Source organism: Gavia stellata, chromosome 3 (genome assembly GCF_030936135.1).
Source record: "Gavia stellata isolate bGavSte3 chromosome 3, bGavSte3.hap2, whole genome shotgun sequence".
Classification (NCBI taxonomy): Eukaryota; Metazoa; Chordata; class Aves; order Gaviiformes; family Gaviidae; genus Gavia; species Gavia stellata.
Genome location: NC_082596.1, coordinates 32,608,703 through 32,635,600, shown reverse-complemented (window position 1 = coordinate 32,635,600; position 26,898 = coordinate 32,608,703). Strand labels below are relative to the sequence as shown.

At 42.5% G+C, this 26,898-nt stretch overlaps 1 protein-coding gene across 4 annotated transcripts in view; it reads right to left on the bottom strand.

Annotated features, from left to right (window-relative positions):
- Positions 1-1,569: 1,569 nt before the first annotated feature.
- The window catches only part of TPD52 (tumor protein D52), a 43,525-nt gene continuing 18,196 nt past the window's right edge, over positions 1,570-26,898 (bottom strand). The window contains exons 1-8 of one of the 4 annotated variants that reach the window (XM_009809459.2): positions 19,003-19,174; positions 13,849-13,964; positions 12,018-12,166; positions 11,034-11,135; positions 9,980-10,006; positions 5,591-5,632; positions 4,144-4,192; positions 1,570-3,025 (exon numbers count right to left, since the gene is read on the bottom strand). In XM_009809459.2, coding sequence (XP_009807761.1) covers positions 2,909-3,025; positions 4,144-4,192; positions 5,591-5,632; positions 9,980-10,006; positions 11,034-11,135; positions 12,018-12,166; positions 13,849-13,964; positions 19,003-19,174 — 774 coding nt within the window. In that variant the 3' untranslated portion in view covers positions 1,570-2,908. Of the gene's footprint in view, positions 3,026-4,143; positions 4,193-5,590; positions 5,633-9,979; positions 10,007-11,029; positions 11,136-12,017; positions 12,167-13,848; positions 13,965-19,002; positions 19,175-26,898 lie in introns of those variants that run through there. The other 3 variants (XM_009809531.2, XM_009809680.2, XM_059836119.1) reach the window with 3 other exon arrangements.

The following is a 26,898-nucleotide window of genomic DNA, read 5'->3' as shown; positions in this document are numbered from 1 at the left end:
AGCCGGCGAGGAGGCACGCCGCCTGCGCCGGCCGAGCGGCAGAGGAAGCGGCAGCAGAACTGCCCGGAGGCACTGCGGGGGCGGCCCTGCCGGGGCAGCCAGGCCAGAACCGCCCCCGGACGCTGCCCCGGCCCGGCCCCTCCGCCGCGCCCTCACCTGCCGGGGGCTGGCGGCCGCGGTACCGGTGCCCGGTCGCTCCTCCGTCTGCTGCGGGAGGGTCCCGGCATCCGGCGGTCCCGCCGGCGGGGCACCGCTACACCACCTCACGGCCAGCAGCCGCCACGGCCGAACCCCTGCCCGAGCGGCGGCAAGGCCCCAGCTCGGCGCCGCCATGACTGTCCGCGTGGAGGGCGGAGCGTGAACTCTGACCCCACGCCACGCCCGGGTCACCGGCACGCGGCGGGCGCAAGCGCACCGGGCTCGGCTGAGGCTGGGCGGCCGCCATCTTGGGTGCGGGACGGTGGGCTGCGCTCTGCGAGCCGGAGGCGGCGGCTTCCCTCAGACGGTGGCGGGGGTCTGGTTCTGCTGTCCCGGGGGGCCGGGCGCGGCCCGGGCGCTCTTGCTGGAAGAGGAGACCCAGCTGACCGGGGCGCCCGCTCTCCCCCGCCGGTCTCCCGCGGAGGCAAGCCCGAGGCGGTTTAAGGGGGTATGGGGACAGCGCAGGGAAGGCCGCCGCTGGCCGCTCGCTCTGCCCCGGGCAGCGTCGGACACGCGGGGCGGCTCGCAACCGCCGCGTGCCCGGCGAAGGGGCGAGCGCCCCCCTGCAGGGCAGGCGGGTGAGGGGAAGGAGCGAGCACAGCGGCCGCGGCGGTCGGGGCTCGGCTGCGCAGCGGCCGGAGAAGCCGGTCTGGCAGGCCGAGAGTAGAGACGGCGGCGGTCCTGCCTCAGGGAACAGGAAAGAGATGCCGGCTGCGACATTAACACGCACACCCCCCTCTAAGGTAGAAGTTAAAACTACAACAGGCAGCCTAAGGCTGCCTGCACTCAAGAGGAGGCTGCAGGCAGACGAAGATGAAGCTGATGCTCCATCTGCAGGAGGAAAGCTGAGTGCAGTGTATGTTGCAGACCCAACCCTGCAGCCGCTTGGTCTGGAAAAGAACAACAAAACGACTTCCTTCATACCATACCTGTTCATCCTTTAGAGAGATCATAAAAGAACCCGTACAACACGGATCACATTCCAGAAGCACCTGCCCTACACGCTATTGACCCTATAGAGGAAGGGCTCCACTCTTACTGTGTCATTCAATGCTCTATTCCTTTGTTAAGGTGTAGCTGTCAATGGCTGAAGGTACTTCTCTAACCCCAATTCTGAACTTCACAACGTAATCAGGGTACATTATTTTTATATAAGCCGCTACAAGTCTACCTAGGCCTTGTCAACTCTAGAAATGCCGAGCTCATCCATGCAGATTCCCCCAGTACAGTAGTAGATACCAGCACTACCTTGAAACCAAACTTAAAGGAGTGTTTCAATTACAAATAAGAATTTCCTGCTTATTTACATGATTTTGCATATTCACAGGACAACACATTCCTCACATACAGGTTTTTATTAAGCTTCTCACATGTAATTAAGCATATATACTACATCTGATATGCTAACAAGGTTGTCAGGAGCCAACTTTTTTTTTTTTTCCTCCAGACATCTGTGGCGGTTAAAGTTTCATGGATTTCACACAAATGTTTCAAAACTTGTTTCCAGTTCTAAGCACAGTGATAAAACACTTGCCAAAAATTCTAACCTTACCGACATCATGTGCCAGAAACACACAAAATACAAGAAATTTGAAGAGTACATCAGAGAAAGCAACATGTAGAAGAACAGATCTTGTAAAAGAACTATGCCGCAGTATGACACGGTGCACCTCAAAACAGATTTCCAGGGTCTTAAACAGGAATAGGGGTGCTAGTGGTACAGGCCTTTAACACATTAAAAAAAAAATAGATGGTAGAGCAGATGTTTTCAATGATCAGCCTACAAAGGAAACAACGCTAGCATTTGAGAGCAATTCTCTTGATACCTAAAAAAGAACCACTTCATGCTCAGGCTTATTCTTACAGTCCATGCTTTGTTTGTGTGAATGTGACACCACCATGTGAATTAAGATTAATCTATTCACAGCTGATCGAAAGTTCAGAAAAGTGTATCTTACCACGTTAACATCATGTACAAAAAACAAGATTGAAAATGTTATTGTAACTGAACCAAAGCAGCACCACTAGGCATCTTGTTTCCATTTGCGATGGTCAGAAGCTTCCTAGGTGGATAATCCACAGACAAATCAGTAAGTTTTAGATGTTATGTATTACCCTATCCACATCTGTTGTATGAGGAACACGCTTAGACAGAACGTTCCTACCCCTGTGTAATTCTGCTATGAACAACTTGTTTAAAGCCTGCTGAAGCACAAGTCCTTTCTTTAGCTGGGAGTGATCCTCCTAGTTTGGTGTCCCGTGCAGGCAACACTTAACTGAAATAATCACAAGGGAGTGAAGTAACAAGCTTCAGTTTGGCAGCAGCAGTAGATGCATAATGATTAAGTTGAGCAGTAGTTACAGATTCAAAAGAAATTATGTATCCACAGTGTATGTACAGTATAATTAACTTCTCAAAAGAGTTTTTTTTTCATTGCTATATTTTAAAGGTTGCCTTCAAATTACAGATAAGTCCTTTAAATGCTTGAAAGGCATAAAAATTCCCCTTCCCACACAAAATCCCAAACAATGTATTTTAGTTGCAAAAATATTTTGAACCCATGAACAAGCCTGGTATCAGTTAATCTGGTAAAATAGCTATGTGCTAAATAAAAGCACATCTGGTGGAAAGAGCGCAAAGAATGTTACAAGTGTGCTTAGTTTTTGCTTGCAGCATCTGGCAGTGGCTAGCAGGACAGAGGAAGGAATCTCAGTGGGTCTCCTCCTGTGTCTGTTCTGCAATAGCTTCTGTGGCACTGGCATTGGCAGCAGAGTTGAGTACTTCTCCAAAGTCTCCCCCGGCAGGTTTGCTTCCTCCAACTTTAGACTAGAACATAGAGAGCACCTCAAAATAGAATTGCAGTTACTTGGCATGCCAAACACGCTTACCTGTATAAAACCAGTACCTCTGCATGACTAAGTTGAATAACTCTTTTCAGCAGAGCAGCTTTTCCAGGACTGGGCTGCCTCTGCCATACTCTAAAGACAAGTCTTCAGGTATCATGCAGAAAACAATGACCAGCAGCAGATTAACATAGCAGTCTCCCTTTGACTTCGAGATACACGAAGCATGAAACAGTCCTGATTCCAGGGAGTCTGAAGGTTGACACACCCTCAGTTAAAAACAGATACAGGTATGCAGCCTTTCAAGCTATTTAGGCTTTGAAAGATTCAGAGTTAAAACTCGCTTCTGTGTTGCTCAAGAAACAACCTGGAACAGTTTTCAGTCTCAACAGCAATTCCTGAGATCTTCTGTGGAGCGTAGCAACTAGTTTACTTTCTCCAGGTAATGTGTTCACCTTTTTACTTCCCTCTACACTATATACCCTGTGGGATGGCAGAAGTGTTAATGCCAATTAGTTAGCAAGGGAATGCCTAGTTCCCCATGCTATCACTTGCATGCTTCTCAGCCAACTCATTGTGCCCACGAGAACAGTCAAATCTGGTTCCAGTTACATGTCTTAGTTATTTTTAAAGTGATTTTTTACCTGGAGAAGCTATTAATGATTGTTTCTGGCACTTGAGGCTTTTATGAGTGGATTTTAAATTAAAGTAAAAAGACCTTGCACATTTTATGCCAGAAATAAGAGAAACATCGCAAAGCTATTCTCCTGTGTAGGACACTAGTCCTTAGGAAGGCATGGAAATAAAAGCCTAGGCCATTTTGGATACATAATATGAGGTATGTTATACTAGCTGTTTCTGCAGGTTAGCTAGCTGTTAGTCCTTCTAGTTAAAGGCATCCTCCTGTAACAGGTGCAGGAAGCCTGTTTTTTATTCTCAAATCATTAGGCAGAGAAACCACTTCCACAGTACTTAAAAAGATGTCATCTAAGCATCTTCAACAGTTTACCAGTAACTAAAACACAGGTTACCCAGAATCCACTTAGTTTTTTCTCCACATCCACAGCTCCACAATCACCAAGGCGTTTTAGTAATGCTTACCTTTAAGTTTTCAACTTTTTCCTCAAAGGATTTGAAAGTAGGAGAATTTCTAGGAAAATAAAAAAAAAAAGGAACCACAGAATTAAAAAACATATCTGGTTAGTCTATAAACACCAGAAAACAAGCAGTTGCTTTTTCCAATGTCAACATGAGTTTTGTTTGTTTGGGGCTCTTCCTTTGATTTAAGGGTAGCCTAAAAATAGTTTAGATGTGGATCTCCCCGAGTACTACAAAACTAAAATTCAAACACACTCGAGTTGCAGCTCATTTTTATTTTTGGCAACTGAGCACTGCCAGGCTCAGCGATAGGATCTTTCATCATAACGTGGAAGGGAGAACTAGCAAGTATTTTAGGTTTAGCTTATTATTCCCAGTGATTTCAGACAGGTTTCTGGCTTAAAGGATTTGTTCAGAATAGCTTAGTCATCACTTCGGGTTAGCATAGTACATTATTCCTGCAGAAAGCCTGTCAGAGTTTTTTCACTTGTTATAGGAAAACTAGTTTAATTTAATCAGATATGTGTTCAATTTACAAAGCATGGTTCGCAGTGGCATTTTCTGCTAACATGTTAAATTTAAGGGACAGTCCCTCCTTTCAAGTGCTGGAGACAGCTGTGATTACAAATGGTAAGTTCTGCATATGAAGAGCAGAACAGCTGGGGATTTTCAATGCTGAGGGCCAGTGTATTACTTATAAAGGTCAGAAGAGGGGCTTAATGCTCCGACTAGCTGTCACCGCCATTTCCAAATTTGTGCAATAGCTTTTACACCTTTTCTGCCTTTATACAGGACGGAAAATGCTTGCCTTTGGTGGACTGGGACCAAGGATTTGTAGCAGACTCAAAAAAACCTATTATATAAAGGTGAAAAACAGAAGGGTTTTTTCAAAAGAGGTCTTAAGCTTCCCTTCCCCCTTTGCTTGGTATTTGTGTAGGTCACCCACACTTAGCAGCACTCTCTCATTTAGGAAAGCACACAGTGACATATATATATATTTATCTCAAACCAGACTCTCTCAGGAGATGGAGGGGGACAGTGCCAAGCAAGGGGAGAGAAAAGGCAAGCACTCCAAGTCAGCAAGAGACTTTTTATGAAACCACAGTATTTTTTACTCACTTTCATAGTTCTAAAACAGACACCAAGCTATTGCCTTTTAAACTTGGAACCGTTGAGCAGCATTACATTTCTAACAGGCAGGGAAAAGTTGTTATAGTTCTCCAAACAGCAAGAAACTGCACTTGGTCACATTCCAGATGGGCAATAACCGCCACCATTAAGCAGAAATAAAATTACTTTTATCCTGTATGTTAGTACAGGAAATCCATTACAAGGTTGGGAGGGTCTTCTGGTTTTGTTTTAAATCTGTGTTAGTTGACTTAAGTTCAACGTTACTTGATGCCACACATGAAAATAAATAAACCCAACAGCTGGATTATGCATACATTACCTCATAATAGGCATGCTAATTGAATGTTGTATGGAGCGTATACTAAATGCCAGCATTAAGAAAAAAGAAAGCAAGAAGTTAGTTTAAGTGATAGACTGAGAAGAAATTGTCTTGGAGAGCTGACTTCTGGATACTCTCTTTGGTAAACAGCCAAACAGTCTTACACAGTCATGTATAGTAACTGCTTGGTTTTGCTTTTTTAAATTGCTTAGCCATGCACACACACAACAGAGCAAAAGCCGCAACAACTTTTTTCCTTTTTAGAAAGATTCAAGTGCCATGCTTGTTAGTACATATTCTGCTTAGCTGCAACAGTTTGTCTACTCGTTAAGTTTCTCAAGCAATGAGAGACACACTGCATTTACAGTTTTGATGATATCAAGTAGAAAGCAAACACTCAAGAGTCTTATCAATCAACTAATCTTCCTACTGAAAGAACTATTCCTACGTTCAGAAGGCTTCCATTTCAATTCAGTGTAAGATTTCCATACTCATCAATGCAAATTATCTACTCGTCAATATAAATTATCTAACAAGAGCAGCCACATTAATTTATATTCAAGGTCAGGTTTCTGCTGGGGGCAGGGAGAAAGTCCTAGTCTCAACTCTGTTCTGAAATTCATGGAGGATTTCTGTAACCTGCCAGTGTTGCAAAACAATTACTGTTTGTTTAGTGACAACACACCCCTGCTCCTAGAAGATGACTGGATATAGATTAAGGAGCTTCCAAGTAACTTCAAGACCGTCTAATTTAGTTCCATATTCTAGAAAAATCCCTGTTTACTCTGGATACCATTTAGTCTTATACGTTAAACGTTTCTTGTCAAGTACCATAATAGTAAGTTAGAAAAATTTATGACCACAGTTTTTCAAAACTGTATTTGGAATGTCAAATTTTGACTGGGCTTTATGTTGTCTTTCCAGGCAATTGCTGGGCGAGGGACACATGACACAACCAAAATTCTCTCACATTTGATGAGCCTCCAAAACTCCCATTAGTATTTCCACACAACAGAAGACAGATTCACAGAAGCAAAAAGGTTCTGTGTTCATTGCAGAAGGAGTTTTAAGAGATTCTTTCAGGAGGCTCATCAGTAGAATACAGTGATAGCAAAAAACTGCACATGTAAAAAGTTCCCTTAAGGTTGGGATCTCTGAAGGCAGATGCACAACTGAAGGTTGGTTTGTAGGTACAGTGTACTGGGAATCAGAAACGTAAAGGCCGGACACCATCCTGACACATCAGTAACGTATGGCCATGTTTCATCCCTTTCCCCAACCCCATTTCTGCTGTGTTTCATCTTCACGGATGGTTTGGCTTCCACAAGCTTTTCCAGACCACACAGAAGCTGAAGAAGACTCTGAAGACGACTCTGGAGCTCTGTGACATGGATTACTACAAGTTCTGGTCCCGCTATGTGCCAGGTTTTAGTACAGAACTAAGCTGATAATAACTAGTACTCTTTGTCCAGTTGTGCTCAGCTACTTCCCCTCACCCTGCAAGAAGTGCCTCCCTGCAAGAGGTTTAAGGCCCCATATATATTTACAACCTGTAGACTTGCTCACACTGAAAAGCAACAACCTATGGTGTATTGCAGACCTTTTAACAAGTGTCCAGGGAAGTTTAATCTCATAGAGATCATTTAATGGAAGAACTATTCGTACATTCGTGAAGGATTTACTTGCTCTTGTACAATACACTTGTGTATACTCCGTATCCATTTTGTAAAATGTCACCATAAGATAGTATTTTTTTATCACAGAATGATGTGGTTTGCAAGAGAACTGGATTAGGTAGGTGCAGTTGATCTTTAACATCAAATCACCTGTTCTTCAAGCAGTGCAAAGAAGCACAATTAAGCCTTGAAAAGCTTAACAAAGAAGAGAATTTGTACTTCTTTTCACAAATGACAGAATGCTACATCAAAGCATTCACTCAACTAGGCCATCAAGTTGGGCGGCTTGAAGAAGAGAAGCCCATTTTACAATGCTCACAAGCAAACCCCTAGATTTAAGAAAAACATAAAACCAGAAAAGGCACAATAAGTTGCTCTCCAGCCTTCCATGTATTTTGTACTGCATTAAAAGCTTTCTTATCCTTTACACGATTATTTTTATAGCTACTACATTGCCTCACATTTTGAAAATGCTCAAGGAGGTATGCCAGAGTCCCTGCCTGGAAAACACGGGCATAAGCACTAGTTACTTGCTTTTGTTAATAGGTTTCCAGCTGATATGCTGATAAATGATATTTAGGAGTCGTATCAGATTTCAAAAGCAAGCGAAGAAAGTTATTCTGCAATCTCAGAACAGAGAAAACATGAGGACTTCTGCTCCATAATATGGATGCAGTCCAAGAGGAGCTAAATGCAAAGTCATGATTGCTCAGGAAGTTTGCAGAGCACTACATCTTGGTACTACTGCTGTTTTGCACATACTAATGTTGCCTGCATAAGGATGGCTAGCTGATCAAAAGTTCAAGACGTTCTTACAAAGGAGAATAAAGGTATTAAGAGAAACCTAAGAAGGAACAGAGTTCATTTGCAGCATAACAAAAAGCAGAGGAAACAAACACAAAAAGGAAGCAGTAATGCACTGACTTCGCACTACCAGTCCTCTCTCTTCCTCTCTATTTCAGTATTTTCCAAGTTCACGGCTCCACCAGCTGTCTTACTCCCTTTTGCAACTCCCTCCAAAAATCACTTTGCAGTGCAATAATGAAGACCTGCATGTGACGTTTGTTGCATGGAACTTGTGGAAATAGTCCAACACAGAAGAAATCATGCCATTACAACTGAGAAGTCCCTAAGCTAAAACAGTACAAGAAAAGCAAAGCCATGATGAAGAAGCCACGTAAGAGCTTAAGAACAAAAATGCACCTGCATATTCAGTATCTGTTCAAGTAAGTATTAGCCCCATCAATTCCCATTTCCAGGAAAGAACTTGGGCATCTAAAACTTTATTAAAAAGTTCAGACTTGCGCAGTCTTAAAAGTAGACACCATCTGAGTAGTCACATAACCCTGGAACCTGAATTTACTGGTTGAATCCCAGATGACCTTGGTCCTCATGAAAGCAAAACACTCAACGGTTTTTAATCTCCTGTTTAAGTGCAACTGAGCTCTTGAACAGCACTAATTCTTCCCACTTTTTTGTTTTGTTTTTAAACCCAGCTGCTCCTGAATTTACTTTTTTGTTTTGTTTTTAAACCCAGCTGCTCCTGAATTTACAACAATACCTTGAATTCCCATTGCCATGATTCTTCCCAAGAAGCACACCAATAGTGTGGACTCCTCTGGCCCTGTTACATTCCCTCCCAGTGGCCCAGTTTCTGATAGAGAGTACTCAACACCCACCTAGCCGCTAACTTGAGTAATTAGGACACTCTTCTTTTGAAGTATTAAATTCCTGATGCCAGAAGCAAGCTATGAGTATGTGCTTGCCCTTGTTAAATGCAATAGTCTAATACTAGTAGGGGAACACCACAGCTTTAAAGCAGATAAAAAGCAATGCAGACAAGGTAGCTAAAATACTCAGTGTCTAGAGCTGCTAAAACAATCAACTCAAAGATACGGACTGTTTCACTGGACAAACTATGAACAGAGAATGCATAAACTATTTTACATTTAGACTCTAGTGTTTTGATTAGAGTCACAATGCTAAACAGTCATTGTAATAGACACAAAAATCTACTCTGTCAAGGCACAAACACTGTACAGACAAAAAGAAGGAGGAATTCTGCATGCCATTGACCTCAAAAACCATCTTTACAAAAAAACTTGCAGAATCATTTTAACAGATTCCTTTCTTACAAGGAAGAGAGACTAATTGATTATTATGTATTCTCAAGACTTCATGTTCTGGGATAGTTACCAGGTGAACATGAAGAAACATCTTGTTTGTATGAGGTTCAACAAGGCCAAGTGCCGGGTCCTGCACTTTGGTCACAACCCCATGCAACGCCACAGGCTTGGGGAAGAGCGGCTGGAAAGCTGCCTGGTGGAAAAGGACCTGGGGGTGTTGGTTGACAGCCGGCTGAATACGAGCCAGCAGTGTGCCCAGGTGGCCAAAATGGCCAACAGCATCCTGGCCTGTGGGTGGTGGAGTCACCCTCACTGGAGGTGTTCAAGAACATGTGGACGTGGCATTACGGGACACGGTTTAATGGGCATGGTGGTGTTGGGTTGATGGTTTGACTTGATGATCTTGTAGGTCTTTTCCAACCTTAGTGATTCTGTGATCTTTCCTGACATTAAAAGAGATTCAGTTTTACATTAACTAACACTGGAGAAAAAAAGAAATTACCTCTTACAGACAAAATTTAAAGATTTTAATGGAGACAGTCTGACTACATGCTTAGTTTCAGAAACAATTCTTGTGCCCACCTTACCTAAAGGAATGTGAAAATGCCTGTAGTCTGCACAATGCCAGAGTAAGCATTAAAGAGAGAAAGGAAGTTCTGATAAATCTGAAGAAAATATGTAACTGTGTAGCTGCACCTCAAAGTGTTTTCTCACTAGACCTCAAAAAGCAAGAAAGAGGTTAATGGCAGCACATTAAAACAGAGGGCTGATTTTATTACACTGCTTTCCAATGCAGCAATATTCTGTTAGAATGTGTGAATTTTTTTTTGTCCAATAATTGCTAAGTAAGTTTGATCCACTATTCACAACAAATTACAAGCAGAGATGAATAGCTATCTATGTTCCAGTAGTAAAAATCATATAATCAAACAAAGAATTGTAAGCTAAGCATATGATTGGATTGCATCCAGGAAGTTTTGCATGCAGCTCATGATAGTACTAAAAATGACCACCAAACTTACCTCATGTGCATGAAGGGCTGTGTCATTTGACACAAAGTCAAAATATGTTGTATGCCAATATTTAAGAATTAAAAAGTTCCAATAGTCTATTAAAAAGGTAATAAAATCAACCCACTGCTATGAGGTAGAACAGCTTACAAAGAAGTAAAACACACCTGAAAGGAATCCACACACAAGACAAAAAAAAAAAACCACCACAAAAAACCCAACTACCAAGCCAAATCACAAACAGTTAAAAGACATTAGTTGTTTAAATGTAGTGTTGCACAAGCTGAGAAAGTCAGAGAACAGAAATTACAATGCTATGTGCATCACACAGAGGCAGGCAGAGACACTGCCACCTGCAATCCTACCAGAAAAATAAAAGTAGCAGTGGAGGTAATAGCATATGTTGCTTCTCTTGCATATATAAAATACACACCACAGAACTCTTCTGCATCAGTGAGGACATACAAGCAGATTTTGCAGCAAGTCGCTCAGCTCTCCTGAAACAGATGCTGAGGGTTCTTGATAGATTAACTTTTAGAAGTGCTAGGTACATTAATAGCATACGTTTATTTCAGTGACCACCTGCTTAAGTCAAAAATGCAACCACTTGGGAAAAGCTAAAGAAACCTACCTGACATCTTCAAACTTCTTGGTTATGACTGAACCAACAGATGAAAAAGCAGCAGAAGCCTTCTGACCAGCCTGAGACAGAGTTTCTGATGTTTTCTTGTATCTGTGTTCAAACAAAATTAAGTCTGTAGTTATTTTAATAAAACACATAAGGAACCTTTTAGTCTATGTAAATTTGTATCAAACTCAGAGGTATACTTCAACTTTGGGGTCAAATGGACAAGCTACTTAAGAGATTATTTTGAGCCACTGCAGTCCGTTCTGGCTATGGCATCTCTGCCACCTCAGATTTCAGATCAGGTTCACCAACATGCACCTACTACCCCACCCCCAGCACAGATACCATCTACTGTTGTAGAACTTTAAAAAAAACCACAAGCAAACAAAACAAAAACAAAAAACCCCAAGAAAACAACAGCATGCACACACACTGAAAAAGAACAGAGGTCTATTTTTTGTGCCAAGCATTTAAAATCTTGTACCAAATGGTTTTGTCAATAAACTTCACCATAAAAAGTTTGAGGTACATCCTCTTACATTCTGGGTAGTCACTAATTGCAGAAGGCAATTCACTCTAGACCTTAAGCTAACAGTTGTGTTTGGCAAGGATATTAACTGTGACTTTGCACTCTTCCTGCATGAGCTCAGTTTACAACAATTTTTCAGGCTGGAAAAGAAGAGTATTCTGTTGGACTTAGGACACCCTGGTATCTCAGTAATGTTATGTCAGATCTGTCAGACAAAAAGTGTACTAGAATCAGCCACATTATGGTCAATAATTCTCATTTTGCATGAGATGATATGGCTAATAGTGGCCTTCTTTAAAGAAATGTATGATGATTTATCCAGATAAGTTTCAGTGCAACTTAACTTTGTGTTATCTACACTCATATCATTTCATAAGAACAGAGGGTTTAGACATGACACAACAACTACGTAGTTTTCACCTCAACAGCTGAGACAATCATCGTTAACTGGTACATACGCTGTGGTTGATGTAACATCTTGCCAGCTTTTAGTAATGTTCTGCCTTAGTTCCTGTAATGAGTTAATTCCCAGCTTTCTCTTGATTTCTGCTAGATGCTTCTCTTTGGCAGCTAGCACTTGTGAGAGCGTCTGGATTTCCTCTTCTACCTGTGGCAGCAGAGTTGATGAGAGGTAAATTAACAAGCGATATACCCAGCCATTAAACTATGTATTTATTAAAACATCTACTAGGCATCAGTAATGGGAGGGCTAACGTGTTTTTAACATTGCCTCACAGTTGTTTCCAAATACTAAAAGGGAAATCCAACATAGCCTACAAGAGCTAGTGAGAAAGTGATCTACCTGCAGCTAGCTCTGTTACTGGAATATGCACAAGGAAGTTGGTAACTAAAAGACTGTATAATTAGAAATCATTACCCTTAGACAACATTAGCCTATGCGAAGCTTGAAGATTAGTCAAACCTGGGACAATCGCCAAGCCTGTATTCTCCTTCCACGTCAGAAGAGATACCAATGTGTGACCAGTATCAGGAAGCTCAGAGCATGTCTAATCCACACACAAGTTTTGTCTCCTTGTTTGAACAGAAAGGTTCTTTGGTGGCTTAAGCCAGCAAACGCAGGCTGGATCCAGCCACAGGAGTGCCTTCCCCAGAGTTGAGGTGGAAATGGTGGCACAGCGAGCAGTTAAAAAAAAAAAAAAACACCAAAAAAACCGAAACAACAAAAACACAGCACCTGTTCAGCAACTAGAAAACTATGTTGTTTGTATACTTCCTTCTTTACACAGATGGTCACTTAAGCCTCTCAGAGAAGCATGACCAGATCATGATCAGAGATGTCAAAACAGTTTTACGATGCCATTCTGTGGACTATATAGATGTGACAGAGGCACTAAGGCCGTATGTACAAGGGTGAAGGCAAACATCCAACCCTGCTTCCTCATCCAGACTGGACCACACTACTTCAGAGTATCAGGCTGCCCACTCATTTAAGCTCCTTTGAGGAAATACCACTATCTTCAATGCACCTTTGTTTTGGATACCTGTCCAAAATCCAGCATGATGTATCCTAGCAGGTCCAGATTTCCCTCACCATCTTCAGCTGACTGGTTTGGCATGAAATAATACTCAGGACTACCAAAACCAAGACTGCATTAAATGTGCTTATTTCACAGCTAACCTTTGTTTGCCAACCTTAGGCTTAAGTTCGTGTCTTTTATTAGGGTCCTGAAGCCACACAGAGCTACAGAAGAAAAAAGACTGGCAATTCAACAAAGCTTGACTTTGACAACTTTTGAAAAGCATATATCAGGCTTGAATATTTGACTGTCCTTCAAAGAGTGATACTTCAACTTGCTCTTAAAAAAATTTCTGCTATATGAACTATGGACAAGAATAGTTACATGGTTAGACATTAGCAAAACAGTGTCTACATGGATATTACTATGAAGCATCCTTCATGAAAACAACAGCTTTAGTTACTCCACACCACTTGAGACAGTACTTGGTTTCAGCTTCCAACCATGTTCTCTTTGACAGCTTATTTAGCCCCTTCTCACTTGAAGAAAAAAAAAGGGTTAGGCATTTATGCATCTTGGTTTAAGGTCCGTACACTCAGCACTTCTAGCTTAATTCCCCATAGCTAGAACTGGCTGTTCTTTTCTCCCTGACGCCTTCCCTTTCTCTCTCCACAATACACAGGCGTGCCATACCTGGCTTTAGACACACACAGAATAAATATGCAAAGCATTAACTGTATGTTCAAAAGACAGCATTATCTCATATTTTCATTCTCAAAATCACTTTAAGAGCTATTTGCAAGAGATTTACCTTAGCAAGCTCTTTTCTTAGCTCATCCTGTTCTTCTTCTGAGAGTGTTTCTGCCATACCAACTGTAGCAGCAGCATCCTCTCCAACCTCAGGTATAGAGTCACTTCTCAGCAGCCCTTGAGATGAATAAACCATTAAAAGTCAGATCATCACGTGTCTGCCAGATAGCCGCTAATGTTAATATACAGCTCTTTTGTGCCAGCGCACAAAGAAAACTTATGAAAGGACAAAGTCATTCTCCTCGAGTACTACGGCATACAGGAAACCAGAGGCATTTTACTAGCTGTTTCATTCTATCAGGTTGTATTAAAGCTCAATATAATTGCAATTGCTACTATAATAGGAGACTGGAAACATGTTGAGAACAATGTATCCCACTACTCTGATAGAAACCAAGGCACAGAGTGCTACGTCCCAACCAGGGGTTCCTATACAACCTCTGCCCAGGCGTCCATGCACCCTCTGCTCGCTCTCGCTCATGCAGCACAAAAATTCTGGAAGGCTGAAGGTGCTCAAGACCAATGCTGAGCCTCCCTCCCGTGCTGCTCTCTGGATCAGATTAAAAAATGCCCATTCTCACCATACTGGGAGCGGTCATGGCGACAAGCAAGCCCAGCAACAGCGGAGAAAAAGGTTGCACTGCAAGTATGAACTCTTCCCCCGTACCCTGCTCCACCCCTCTGTCCCTAGTAACTGGAACCACTGTGGCTAGAAAGTCACAGATATCGTGGAACTAGAAGTAAGCTGCTGTTTTGCACCTGGACAGTAAGACAGATGAGAAGCCCAGAGAAGGAGCTTGGGAGCAAAAAGCTATCACTTCACACAAAGCAGTGGAGTGCTGAGAAGGGACTGATGAGGATATGCATCCACTCTCACTGCTGCCTCTTCCCCTTCCAAATCCAGAAACCAAAACTCTGCCAAACTCCTCTGTATGAATCCCAAACATCCCTATGGTCTTCCTCAACTTTCGCCTTCACAGCTTCGGGAAAAGGAAGAAGAACGATACTATTTGTATTACTATGATGCGCTCACTTTAAAGATTCATTTATTCTTAGTGCTTATAGTAAGATCACTTTAAACACCTTTTAATGCAACAAACAGATTTTGCAACAAAAGATTTCCCATTTTGAATCTTTGTAGCTGACACTTAAACATACAGCTTGCCAGAATCAAGGAATCCTGGTCTAATTTGCAAAGAGACCAGTTTGCAGAGAGACTGCATGCTGGAATGGTTGTGGATTCCCAGAACTAATTCTCTATTCAAGAGGTAAAAAAGCTTTATAGATAGTAAAAAAAGAAATTAAATAAAAATCTTAAAATAGAAGAAAAAACCCAGGAGGACTGTTCTTAAGGGGCGGGTGTGTGTGTGTGTGTATGTATGTGTGTGTATATATATATAAAAATATATAATTCAGACAAGTTGAGGACATATTAAGTAATGTTCCCTTACTAGTCACTATAGCAATTAACCAGGTAAAATTCCAGCCTCATTTCAGCAGCTTCTGATGGCATTGCATAATACCATTTGGTCTGGGAATCTAAAAACTCATTAATGTGCAATGAGACCACCACTATGATTTCGTTGTGAGGCTTGATATCAAATAGCTGTGTCACAATCAATTGAAAAGTCAAGGAAAAAAAGATTCTGCAAGTCTGTAATTAGTTGTAGGTATTCTATGAAACATGCTCCTATAGCAGCTGTCAAGCCTAAGAAAAGAAGAAGCCTTGTCCTTGATCAAGTTACTGAAACTCAGGCCATGCTCAATTCCACACATTCTTTCCAAAACAGTATGTTTTCTGCCTGTATTTGCGTCCAGAACACTTGTCCTCTAGAAGCACACTGCTACATGGGCAGAGTATTTGCAAATGGTAATTTACCACAGAGTACACTTAGAAGGAAGCATACAGAAAGCAACTGAAACCCCATTCTGCATTTATTTATGAAATCCATACCACATTTTCCTAGAGGTTTACATCTGTCTTCTACACAAACATGATGTAGTTCCTACAGGTTTTCCAATACACTATTTTCTGGCAGGAATCTAGAGGGGAAAAAAAAGTTCAAGTCTAATGCTCAAACCAAAGCACAGCACTACAGCACCAAACAGGATTATGGCTCATGCGTCATTATCAGGTAATTTTATTTTTTTTTTTTTATACATCAACACATTTCCTTTTCTTAACATCTAGCGGTTAAGAATAGCATCCCTTTTTTTCAAATTGCTATTTATGTTATTAATTACATATGCCTAACTGAAGGAAAACTAACAATTTAAACTGTATTTTCCCCTGATGCTCTATGACCCCCAGTACGTTGGCCTCTGACTCCTGACCTCGTTCTCTATCTGCAGCCCCTTCAAGGACTACAGAGCTTGCCATTGCAAAGCTGTTTCAGACAGTTTGCAAGTACCAAAGACCACACTGACTGCATTAGCACATCCAGCTGAAAGTCTGTTCAATCTGGTTATGAAGAGTCATCTGGATTATCTGACCAAAAATAGATCAGGCAAATGCAGCAGTAGGAAAACATGCTGGATTGTCTCCTGCAGCAATAGCTTGTGTTTTGGGAATGTACCTTGTCTTGCAAGGGAATGATCTCTCCTCCCCTTCTTGTTTCCAGATCTTTTAGGAAGACAGGAAATCACTGCTACTCAGACTCCTCCATACCTCACCCTGTACATCTAAATATGCCTTCCTCTCCTTGCCTTCTGCCCCCTTCACATTTATTAGTTTTTCTTTAGTTTCATTTGAAGTATGCAAACACCTTCCCATCAGTCTTTATTCTGGCACCTCCCCTCTCCTCCCCTGTTACACCTCTCTGCTCGCTTTGCTCCCATTCCTCAGTTCACTTCATTACTTGCAGGACGCAGGGTTCATCTGTGCTATGGAAAGGCCATGCTAGGCAGCCTGACCAAGAAGCAGTTGTCTACATAGGTAACAACCCACAGACCTCCACAATGGTGTGGCTACAACCCAAATATATCCCATAAACTAGGACTGACAGACAGTAAGACCCTGGCTTTGAGCAAGCTTCATAAGGAAAGGTACACAGCCCACCTTAGATATTTTTGTGGGGTGTGGGGCAAGAAACCAGGGAAATAGCAGGCAGCCAACAGATGGAAATACTTTGGCTCAATCTGTTATTAAGAGAGCATTTCTGACTTGTGGTCTTCTCCATTCAGCAACAGAACTGTTGTTATTGGCTTCCAACTTGTTACCTTTTGTTACGTTAGTTCTCTTGCATCTTTAGAGTTGCAAAGGACTTAAAATTCAGTCATCTGGTACTCTGATTGCTATAACCAAGTTTAGCTGAGCATTTCACATCTTAAACTCTTAAACAGAGTAAAAAATCTGTTGGGGGAAAAAATGGAAAGCTTATCTAGTATTGGGAAAACTTACCTAGTTTTAAGGTCAGTTTTTAGGTGTCTGTATTTCTAAGACTAACATACTATCCCAGCAGTTTATTAGATCTACTTAAATGAACCAAATAAAGACATGAACAAGTTAGTTGATAAGGACTCCACAGATCACGGTCAGGGAAATGGCACTTAAGTCCTTATTATTCTGCCAGGGTAGGCAAAGCGTTAGAGTCATTCAGTTTACACTCGGGTTTTCTGATTTGGGGTGTGCTTTGGTTGGTTTCAACCCAAGTTCATGCTCTGTTTTGACCAGAAGTTCCTACCTCTTTCTGGCCTGAATTCAGAGATTAGCAATAAACATTAGCTGTTTAAGGAAGTACTGGTCACTTCAGATGAGCAGCCTTTGGGTGGGGGGGTGGGGACGGGAGGGAGGGTTAGCCTTCACAAAGCTTTATCTTTTGATCGACATATTCTGTGTCAGACACTCAGGATGAGCATTTTGGCTATCGCTATACAGTTGGCAAAGCTAAAGAAAAAAGGCGCTTGTTACAGTTCAGAACAAGCTGTTACAAGATTATAAGATCACTCCAACATTTGAGTAATGTACAGTGCTACAGAGGATATTTATTTTGCAATATATAAGAAAGATCAAATTGAAGTGCTTCCCATTTATTTCAGTGAAAAAGCCAAAGCGAGACATATTTCATCAACTTGGGGAGAAAGTTCTTGGGCTTCTACCAAACACTAATCATGTATTCATTCGAAGTGAATGAAAAAGAAAAAAAGCCCGGCAAAGGTTCGTGCTTAGGGCGATGCATCACCACTAGATACAAAGGACTGCTCCCCCTCCTTTAGAAGAGGTGGGAGATGCAGTAATTGGAGAAGTGAAAGCTGACCACTGTTCCCCAGAGGCCGCTAGCTCATCAAGTTCACAGAGGGGTTTGTTTTAATTCACACAGAAGTTCCCCAAGAGATGCACGTCTCTTCAAGATTTTAAAGAATGAGCCCATTAAAAAAAAAAGTCAACACTTTTATAACTTTGCTTTATAACACCTGAAGTAGGGCTAAGCTTTCTAAATTTGTAATTACTCTGGAAGATCACATCCAGCAGCACAGGATGGAAAGGAAAGGCAGTAAAACCAGACTAGGATGTGCTGGGAGGCACGGCTGTAGGTGTTCTGTACAACAGGTTACCAGCTAGAAACTAACAGGGTTAAGCACTAGACGGATGCTGCTGCAGCACATCATGCAACAGCCACTTCCTCAGGGGAGTGCAAGTACATTAAGTACCCACAGGCGTAAGATTTACAGCATTTTAAATGCTAGGTGGAACAGAGTAAAGGTTTTAGAGGGCATTTTTGTTAATTGGTGATATTTTCAGTACTAAGGCAAGAGCAGATGTTAGACTACCCAGAGCTCTGAAGTCATACCAAGTATGGAATTCCTACCTCTCCCCTAAAAAAGCTAACAGTCAAACTAGGCCAATTACTCCGATCTTGCAGAAGTTGCCCTTTTGTTCCTAATTTTTTTGCTCACTTTGTTTTCCCTCAAACTGCCTTTCTGCTGAATTAATAATAAATATGGTAAAGCTGGTAAATGCATAGCACATGACACCTACATGACATACCAAAGCTAATAAACTACCAGAGTTAACAGCAGGTCAACTTTTACCTTCATTTACACCTGCATTTCAGCCAAATTTTATGGATCCTTAATTTGAGAAGTTCCTTTTTACAGATATTAATTACTAAGCTTTCCATGCAGAGGTTTTGAAAAAGAAAGAGCAGGAAGTTACCAGATTTCGCCAGTGTAGGTGATCCAGGTGGAGAAAGGTTTATGCTAGGCGACAGGTAAAGATAGTTTCTGTTCACTCCAGCATTGAAATCGAAGGGTGATTTGTAATCCTCATACAGATCCATGCCAGAAAATTCAGAGCATGCAGCCATCCTCCTCTTCCACCAAAGCATTCATCTTCGCTTTCTGGGGCAACCCAGAAAGCAGAATTCAGAAACCCACTGTTTCTTCACATGACACTCACTATAACTCCTCATAAAATTCAGCTCTCTTACGCTTCTGTTAAGATTTGATAGAGCCTTCTAGCAAGTGATTTCTTAGCCACCTTGTAGCTGCTGCTGTTTACCTGGCACAGAGTTAAGTTCCTGTAAATTTATAACTGGGGCTGGACTTAAACAGACCGTTCCTTTAACAAACATTCACAGCACACCGTTTGCGGCTTCTGGAAGAGCCTTCGCCCTCTGCAGAACTGCATCAAGAATTTTCAATCATTTAAATAAAAAAAAAGGTCAGCTGACTGCAGCTACACCAGGATATCCTTAATCTTCTAGGACACAAAAGGATTACTAGCTGTAATCTATCCTATATACCATCTGTGTAGGACTTTTTCCTCTGATTAATGGAAAATTCTGCGTGTGCAACTATTTCTCCAACTACTTCCACCAGTGTAATATCCAGTAGCCAGAACCCACTCTCTGCTGCCCAGGTATCACACTGTAGTGGGAGCTCAGAATAGGAGAAAGCAGCACTCATCTCTGAAAGCTAAGCTATAAACACTACCTAGGTTTTTTATGAAAGTGCTGATGTGCATTATGATTTTTGCCCATGAGGCTAAACATATCTGGGTGTGAGGGGGTTTTGTTGTGTTGTGGTTTTTTTTTAAAAAAAAGATTATTGAAGTGCACTGCCCTACGTCCTTGGTGCTTCACGCAGTGTCGTTTACAGCAGTCAGTTATGCCAGGAACCGGTAACACTGGAATGCATCATCCTGATGAAATGTATTTATGTTTTGACACACATACCATAAAGAAAGATCAACTTACATAAGCCATCTGACTTCATGCTGGGGGTTTAAGATTTAGCCCTGGGAAGCAGAAGTGCTTCTTACCTAAAAGAGGCACTCAGCACAGTTTTGCAGTGCTTCACTACATTTTTTTTTTTCTTCCAAGGTCAGCTTCTTTCACTGAAAAAAACCAAGCTTACTAGCAAGTACCATTACAGCTGAGCAATGATTTCCTCCCAACCCCACACATTCACCTGGGGTCTTCACTGCAGCCTGCACACAGAGCAGCATAATCAAATGGAAGTTAATCTTTTCCTCCACCATAAAAGTAATGTTTTAAGACAGAGCCGATCAGAGACATTACACCACCCTCCGCTCAAAGTGGTACAAGTGAAAGAGCCTTGCAGCATACACAAGTCAAGCCTGGGCAATGTATTCCCTGGGGGTACGAGAAGAAAGTGTACCACTTCTTGGAAGTTTTAACTTCCCATTTCCACTGCAGTCAGTGGGTGCAGGAACAGACCATCCAGCTAATTAAAGAGCAGTTCCTTTAGACAACAGACCTACATCGGCTTCTGGTGCAGACTACCTGCAGGCTTGTAACAATGAGAGTGCTGGAGCCTGGAACACAGGTCTCTGCTGTTTTCCGAACCCACTGAAAAGAAGATAATATAATGCCCCTCTGCATTTCTGACATGTGGCTGCGGCACCTGCCAGAAATACTGCAAAGTTCACCTGACAAAGGTCAAAGCTTTGGTAACGGATTCTAGTTAAAGCATCCAGAGGCAGCAAAGAACTGTAACACAACTACAGTAATAATATCCTCTCTATTAACCAAGCATGCTAATATGAATAGCTACCGATTCTGCTTTGCAGCCTTCCCTCGTGTAACAGCAGACGGGGACTGCCTTCTGTTCAAAAGGCTCAGGCAGTAGTTGTACTAACTGGATTAGGCAAAATGACAAGTGATCAGATGTGGCACACTGGAAGAGCTTGGTGTTTTCTACCATCGCTCACCCAACAAACATGGAGAGAGGCCACTCCCTAGGACTCTTTCCCAACCCCAAAGAATCATTCAATGAAACACTCGTCAATGCTAGCATGCTACAACAACTGAAAGTAGTAATTACAGGAAAAAGAACTCCTTATGAAGATCTGTTCATCCCTGCTAATGATCAGGAATATAATTTCTTAGCCACGGGCATTTACTGGAGTAAACATTTACATTCTTGTAATTTACAGGAAGCTCCCTGCGTTGAGTTCTACCCCATATCATCCATTCAAAAAAATCTGGTACTCTTCCCACATCTTTATTGTGCAAAAGTTGGTTTCATGGTCCTAGAGACATCTGCATTGCCAGTCTAAGACTGCTGACCTGGCCTGTCACCGCTACAGACAGACGTGTGTACGGGTCAAACTCTCCAACACATCTTGAGCGTAGTCGGAGAGACAAGTACACTGTTCTAGCCCACCACTAGAACATACCTTTGGCTTACAGGGAAGGTTTGCAGAGTTACAAATCTGAGCCTTCACATGAGAGGCTGAATTCTGCTTTTGCCCTGGCTTATGCATAGCCTGAGCACAAGTCCAGAAGTCACATGAGACAATTCTCTGGTTTTTAATAATATTACTGTCCTCAGATCATTGCCAAGAGAGAGACCGTGCAAGCACTCCTTACTTCCAACTACCATCTTTGCTCAGATTAATCTAGCTTATAGTGGTGTTAGAGCTGGTTTGCTACAGCACCTCCCAAACAAGCCGCCTAAACATATCTGCCTCCTGCTGTTTACCTGCAGTTTACAGAAGCATCACTCCTCACTCATTCTCACCTACAAATCCTACCTGGTGATGAAGGAGTTGTCTCGCTGAACAAGCTTCTTCCTCATCACCTAGGGAACTTTGACGGTCTTCGCCCTGCAGTACAAGCCAATCTGGCTGTAAGGAAAAAGGCCTGCAGTCCACCCTTCCAAACCTGCTGCAGGACAACTTCTAGGCTACCCGTCATCCCTAACTCATCAACTTCAGGGAAGACAAGTACTCCCGTGCCAGCCATAACAGTCAGTTTATCCACTTCTTCCCCAGCAGCTCCTTCGCACACACAGGGATTCAGGGCAGAGCAAGGCAGCACTCCCCCCATATTGCCTAAAGGTAGTCTGAAGAAGATAGGCCCTGCTAGCTGTTGGTGTGGTGCCTTTGGAGGAGGAATGAATTTCTCTCCAAGGGACCTTCCAAATTAAAGTCATGGCCCCAAGAAAAAAAAAGCAGCATAGGGATGACAGAGAGCAGCCACACCGAACCAAAAAGAAAGATTTTGCTCTGCAGCGTGAAGCTTTTTGATGAGTTTAGCAGCTCTCAACAGTCTGAATATAGCTAGGCAATGGCAGTAATCAACATTTCTCTACACTATGAAAACAGGCCCATTATGAGGCCTTTCTAAAGGGCCCTCCCATGACCAAAATATCCTGCTGCACAGCCTTCTTCCTCCTTACTCCTCATGGTAATTCAGAGCACATGCAGCTGGCGTGAGGTAGAACTGAGGCTGTAGAACCATACCCTGCTAGATGTACCCTGCCTTCCCAGTGCAAGACATACATTTTAGAGCTGAAGCTTAAGTTTAGACTTCTGTTATGTGGCTTAGAGTAGTTATTGTGCATGCTTGAGTATCTTTGTTCTTTGCCCTGCATAGCAAATTCAATTGTTACAGGTATACCTCAGTTGTTACTGTATGTATCAGCTGCAAGCCAGTACCTGAAGAGATCTTGAAGCCTAAGGACACACCTGGTCCGGAGACAAGCAGCAGTGGGGTTTTGCTCACTATGCAAGAGATTTAAAACTGAAGATTTTGCTGTTCCAGAACAAGTACTCATCTGCCCTTAACAACTCAGGATAACTAAAAGGTTGGTATTTAAGTCATCTATGCCATTTTAGAAGCTGGTGTTTGAGAGACTGGCACAAAGGTAGGTAACTTCCGTCAAGGATGCCTGAACCACTTACTGACAAATTCGACTGAATGTCACAAAGTGGCTCAGGAAGACTCAGCAAGCCTCAGCAAATCATTACCATCACAAGTCCTACCATTAATCATATTGTAATCTCCTCTGTTAAGGTTAGAGTATGCTTAAAAGCTTTCCCAGGTAACTATTTAGCATCAACAGTCAACACAGATTGTGCACGTCATGAATCATACGAGGGGGAACTTCCTGCACAGCTAGAAAAGCTGTTAAGTTTGAGCAAACACTGTTAACCAGATATTTGCCTGCCTAGTCTCAGACATTGTTCTTTCTTCAAATACCACCTGCTACCCAGGTCTGCAGCTTGCACCTTAGCCCAAGGCTCTAGCAGCAATTTCAGTAAGGCAATATAGTATTAAAGCACTTCTACCTTGTTGGTAGGTTAGCAAGGATAAGATGTTATTGCAGAGAAACTGCCTTGCAGAGAAACTGCTTTTCCCACATTTAGGTCTAGCAGAACAACAGTTTGTTTATAGAAGAAAAAAGTTATATCCCTCTTGCCCTAAAGAAACCAAACCCAGCTCAAGTATGACTGAATAACATCTCTGGGCTATGAAGAAACTAAGTTATATATTCAGTTGTGTTTCATACAAAGAGTTAAATTCAAAATGGAAAAGCTACCACTAATGCCTTGGGATTGGAGGAATGAAGAGGCTACCCTAAGACGAGATCCAAACGATACTTTGGATAAAGCTACCTAAATAACCAATCTGCAAGATCCATGCCTAATCAAATTAGCGTTCTGCTGCTATGTAGGCACCTTCACCATCTTGGACATCCTGCGTTTGTGTCCTGTTTAAGCACAGACATGCTAAACTTGTGCACCACAGCCCATACTTTTGGCAAGCCTACCATGACTCCAGCACTTAATTCAGCAAGAAAGCAAAAGAGCATGGGGGGAGATGAGGGGAAGAGTTTGTTGCCAAAGAGGGGCAAGAGGTGCTTGCTGTTTTGGGGACATAGCAAAAAGATTCAATCTCTTATTTCAAGGTTGATTTTTAAGATAGAACTGCCTGCTCAGCCTATACCTGGTTTGAATTTGCATCTTCCGCAGTCTGCTAACAGGCAAGACTGACTGGAGGCCTTCCAGTAACTGCAGCTGGGATAAAGACTTCCAGCCAGGTCTTCCCCCACCCCCATCTTTCCCAGGTAGATCCCAATCAGGCAGCAACAGTCAGGCTGCTCTCCCCACTCCAACTGAGTTTTATAGGGCATAAGCCATTTTAAGAGCTATAAAGCTACTTAAGCATCTTAAGCCAATCTAGGTTCTGTAGCATCAATTTGATCTTCAAAGTCTTACCAGTTTGCAAACGAGTAAAGCCTTTCAGCACCTGATCAGCACCTTTCAGCCTTAAAACGGCATTAAGAAAGAAAGATTCCATGAAGCAACAGGACAGAAGCCCAAACACTAAGCAAGCCTTAAATTAGTACATTTCTGCTCCTATTTCCATGTCGTGCTCTCTCCCCTCCCTTTAACAGGAGATACCCCTTTCAGCCCCTGAGATTTGTGCATGACGTGAATGAAGCTGCACAGCTATAGCAGCTGCTGAACAATATGAGTATAGGCTTCTGCAGCCCTGTTAGTAATGGTCATCAGACCGTGGCTTAAGGGTTTAAGCATTTGCAGTCTTCTATCAGAGTCCAACTCAACACCACCATATTAATCTCATTACTTCAGCCTCCCCCCACATGCTTTCTCTGGACTAGCTCTCCCTGATGCAACAGCATTGTCCAGTATGGTACTTTGTATAGAAATCTCTTCTCTAGCATTTTCTTAAGACTAAATGCTGCCTTCACTTATTCATGTTAAAAAAACAAAAAAAAACAAAACAAAACCAAAAAAAGCCCAAACAAACAAAACCCTCTTAGAACGATCAGTATTCTCCCAAGATGTATCATTCTGCAACACAAACACTTCTGAGTGTTACAGTTAAAGATTACGGCGTTGCTAGTATTGCTCTTTTCTTTAACCAAAGCCTCAGCCCACAGCATTTCAGACAGCTGATGCATGTCTTAGCAAAGGCAGCAGTTCTCTTCTCTCCTCCTCCCAACCCAATTATAAACTCGGACTAATTTTCTGAGATCTCATGAGGGGGTAGATCTGCGCTCCGGCATATTTTTCCACAAGAGAAGCTGATACCACAGTAAACTCTTAACCAATTCATAACAGACAGGTCTCTGTATTTGCACAGGTTCTCCACTACCTTTTGAAGACATCCGCTCCAGCACTTGTAAAATTTTTCATTAGGCAGAAACCTCTGACTTATGGCAGTTTTGTGTCTCAAAGTGGTCAAAGCAGCCACATTTGTCAACTCCAGCAATAACAGGTGAAAAGCATTTCCAACCAATGGGAAGAGTCCAAGCCAAAGGACACAGTAGCCAGCACCCCAGAACCAGTGATCAGGTAGAGCATTGACTTCGGAGAAGTCAGACCAAACTCTGCAAATACAGAGGAACATTTCCAAGTGAGATTAACAGAGTCAAAACACTGTCAGGTAGATTTTAGAGGAATATATTTAGTTATTTGACTTCAGCCGCTTATCCCAGTTAAGCTGCCATTCTCTAGAGACTCCGATCCCTGGTAGGAGACTGAACCTGTCAAAAACGCTGGAGAAATAGTGCTGAGCTGCAACCAGATGACAGTTGGAAAACATTAGGAAGAAAAGGCTATAGTGCAGAACTGGATTGTTTTAAACAAAGTTTTAGTATGTAAACTTGCAATCTCATTAAAAGCTTTACTTGAGTGAGTTTGATCGGAGTGACTCCCAGCCTCCCTCAGAGGACAAGTCTGCTCTTCTGTACTCTTAAAGCAAACCTCCCTCTTCCAAAACTGCACCCCAGAGCTTCCATTTTTGAAAAGCAGCTCCAGAAAAGCCCACCATTCCCACTCCACAGTATCAGGTCCCACCATGAAAATGATACTGAAGTTTTAAGAACAAAGCAGATTTGATTACGTATTAGGCTGAATCATGTACTGTGATATCTGAAAGGATAATCACCAAAAAAGCACCATCTGTAGTCTTAGCAATACCTTAATAATACCAGCAAACACTCTTCAATGCTTGAGGTACACGCTAGCTCCCACCATGTAATTACCAAGTTCGTGCCTGGATTTGGTGCAGCACAGAATTTGCACCATTTACTATCAAGGACAGAAGTACAGAGTACAGAAGAAGCACCTAACCAACCAAGCAGCACAAAATTTGATGCAAGCAGCAGGGCTTAGGGTAAGTACTTCACAAAATCCATCCTTGGAGATATTCAAAAGCCATCCAGCCATGGTCCTGGGCAACCGGCTCTAGGTGGTCCTGCTTGAGCAGTGGGGTTGGACCAGATGACCTCCAGAGGTCCCTTCCCACCTCAACCATTCTGTGATTAAGACAATAGCTGTACAAAGTCACAGGCTGCTCATCCAGATCCTCCAAGGTCTGCAATTCTAAAGAGACTGTTCAGGAACACGAGGAGTCCTGGTGCCCCGCCCCAGGGGAGGTCTGTGGCCAGCCCTTCATCTTGTGAATTAGATTTGCAAATACCTACCTGCTGACAGAATAAAGTTCAATTTTCTACCATACTTTCTAAACTGAGGTATGGACAGAGGCTTCACAGGAGACTTGGTACTTCCATACATCTCCCCAGTGTACGCGAGTATTATGACAGCTGACAAGCAAGGCAAGAGCATTTACAGCAGTAGAGACTATTTTGATTTCAATTAGGAGTCTGCAGGAAAAAGGTAGCTGCCCCGTCCAGTTGGGCCAGATTTGGGGGGGGGGGGGGGGGGGGGGGGGCGGGGAAGCCCTGTATTTGCATAAGAGGGACTGATTTACATTTTGTTCACAAGATGAGTAAGTCAGCAACTTCTTGGGCCTGACATGTGATTCCAGAC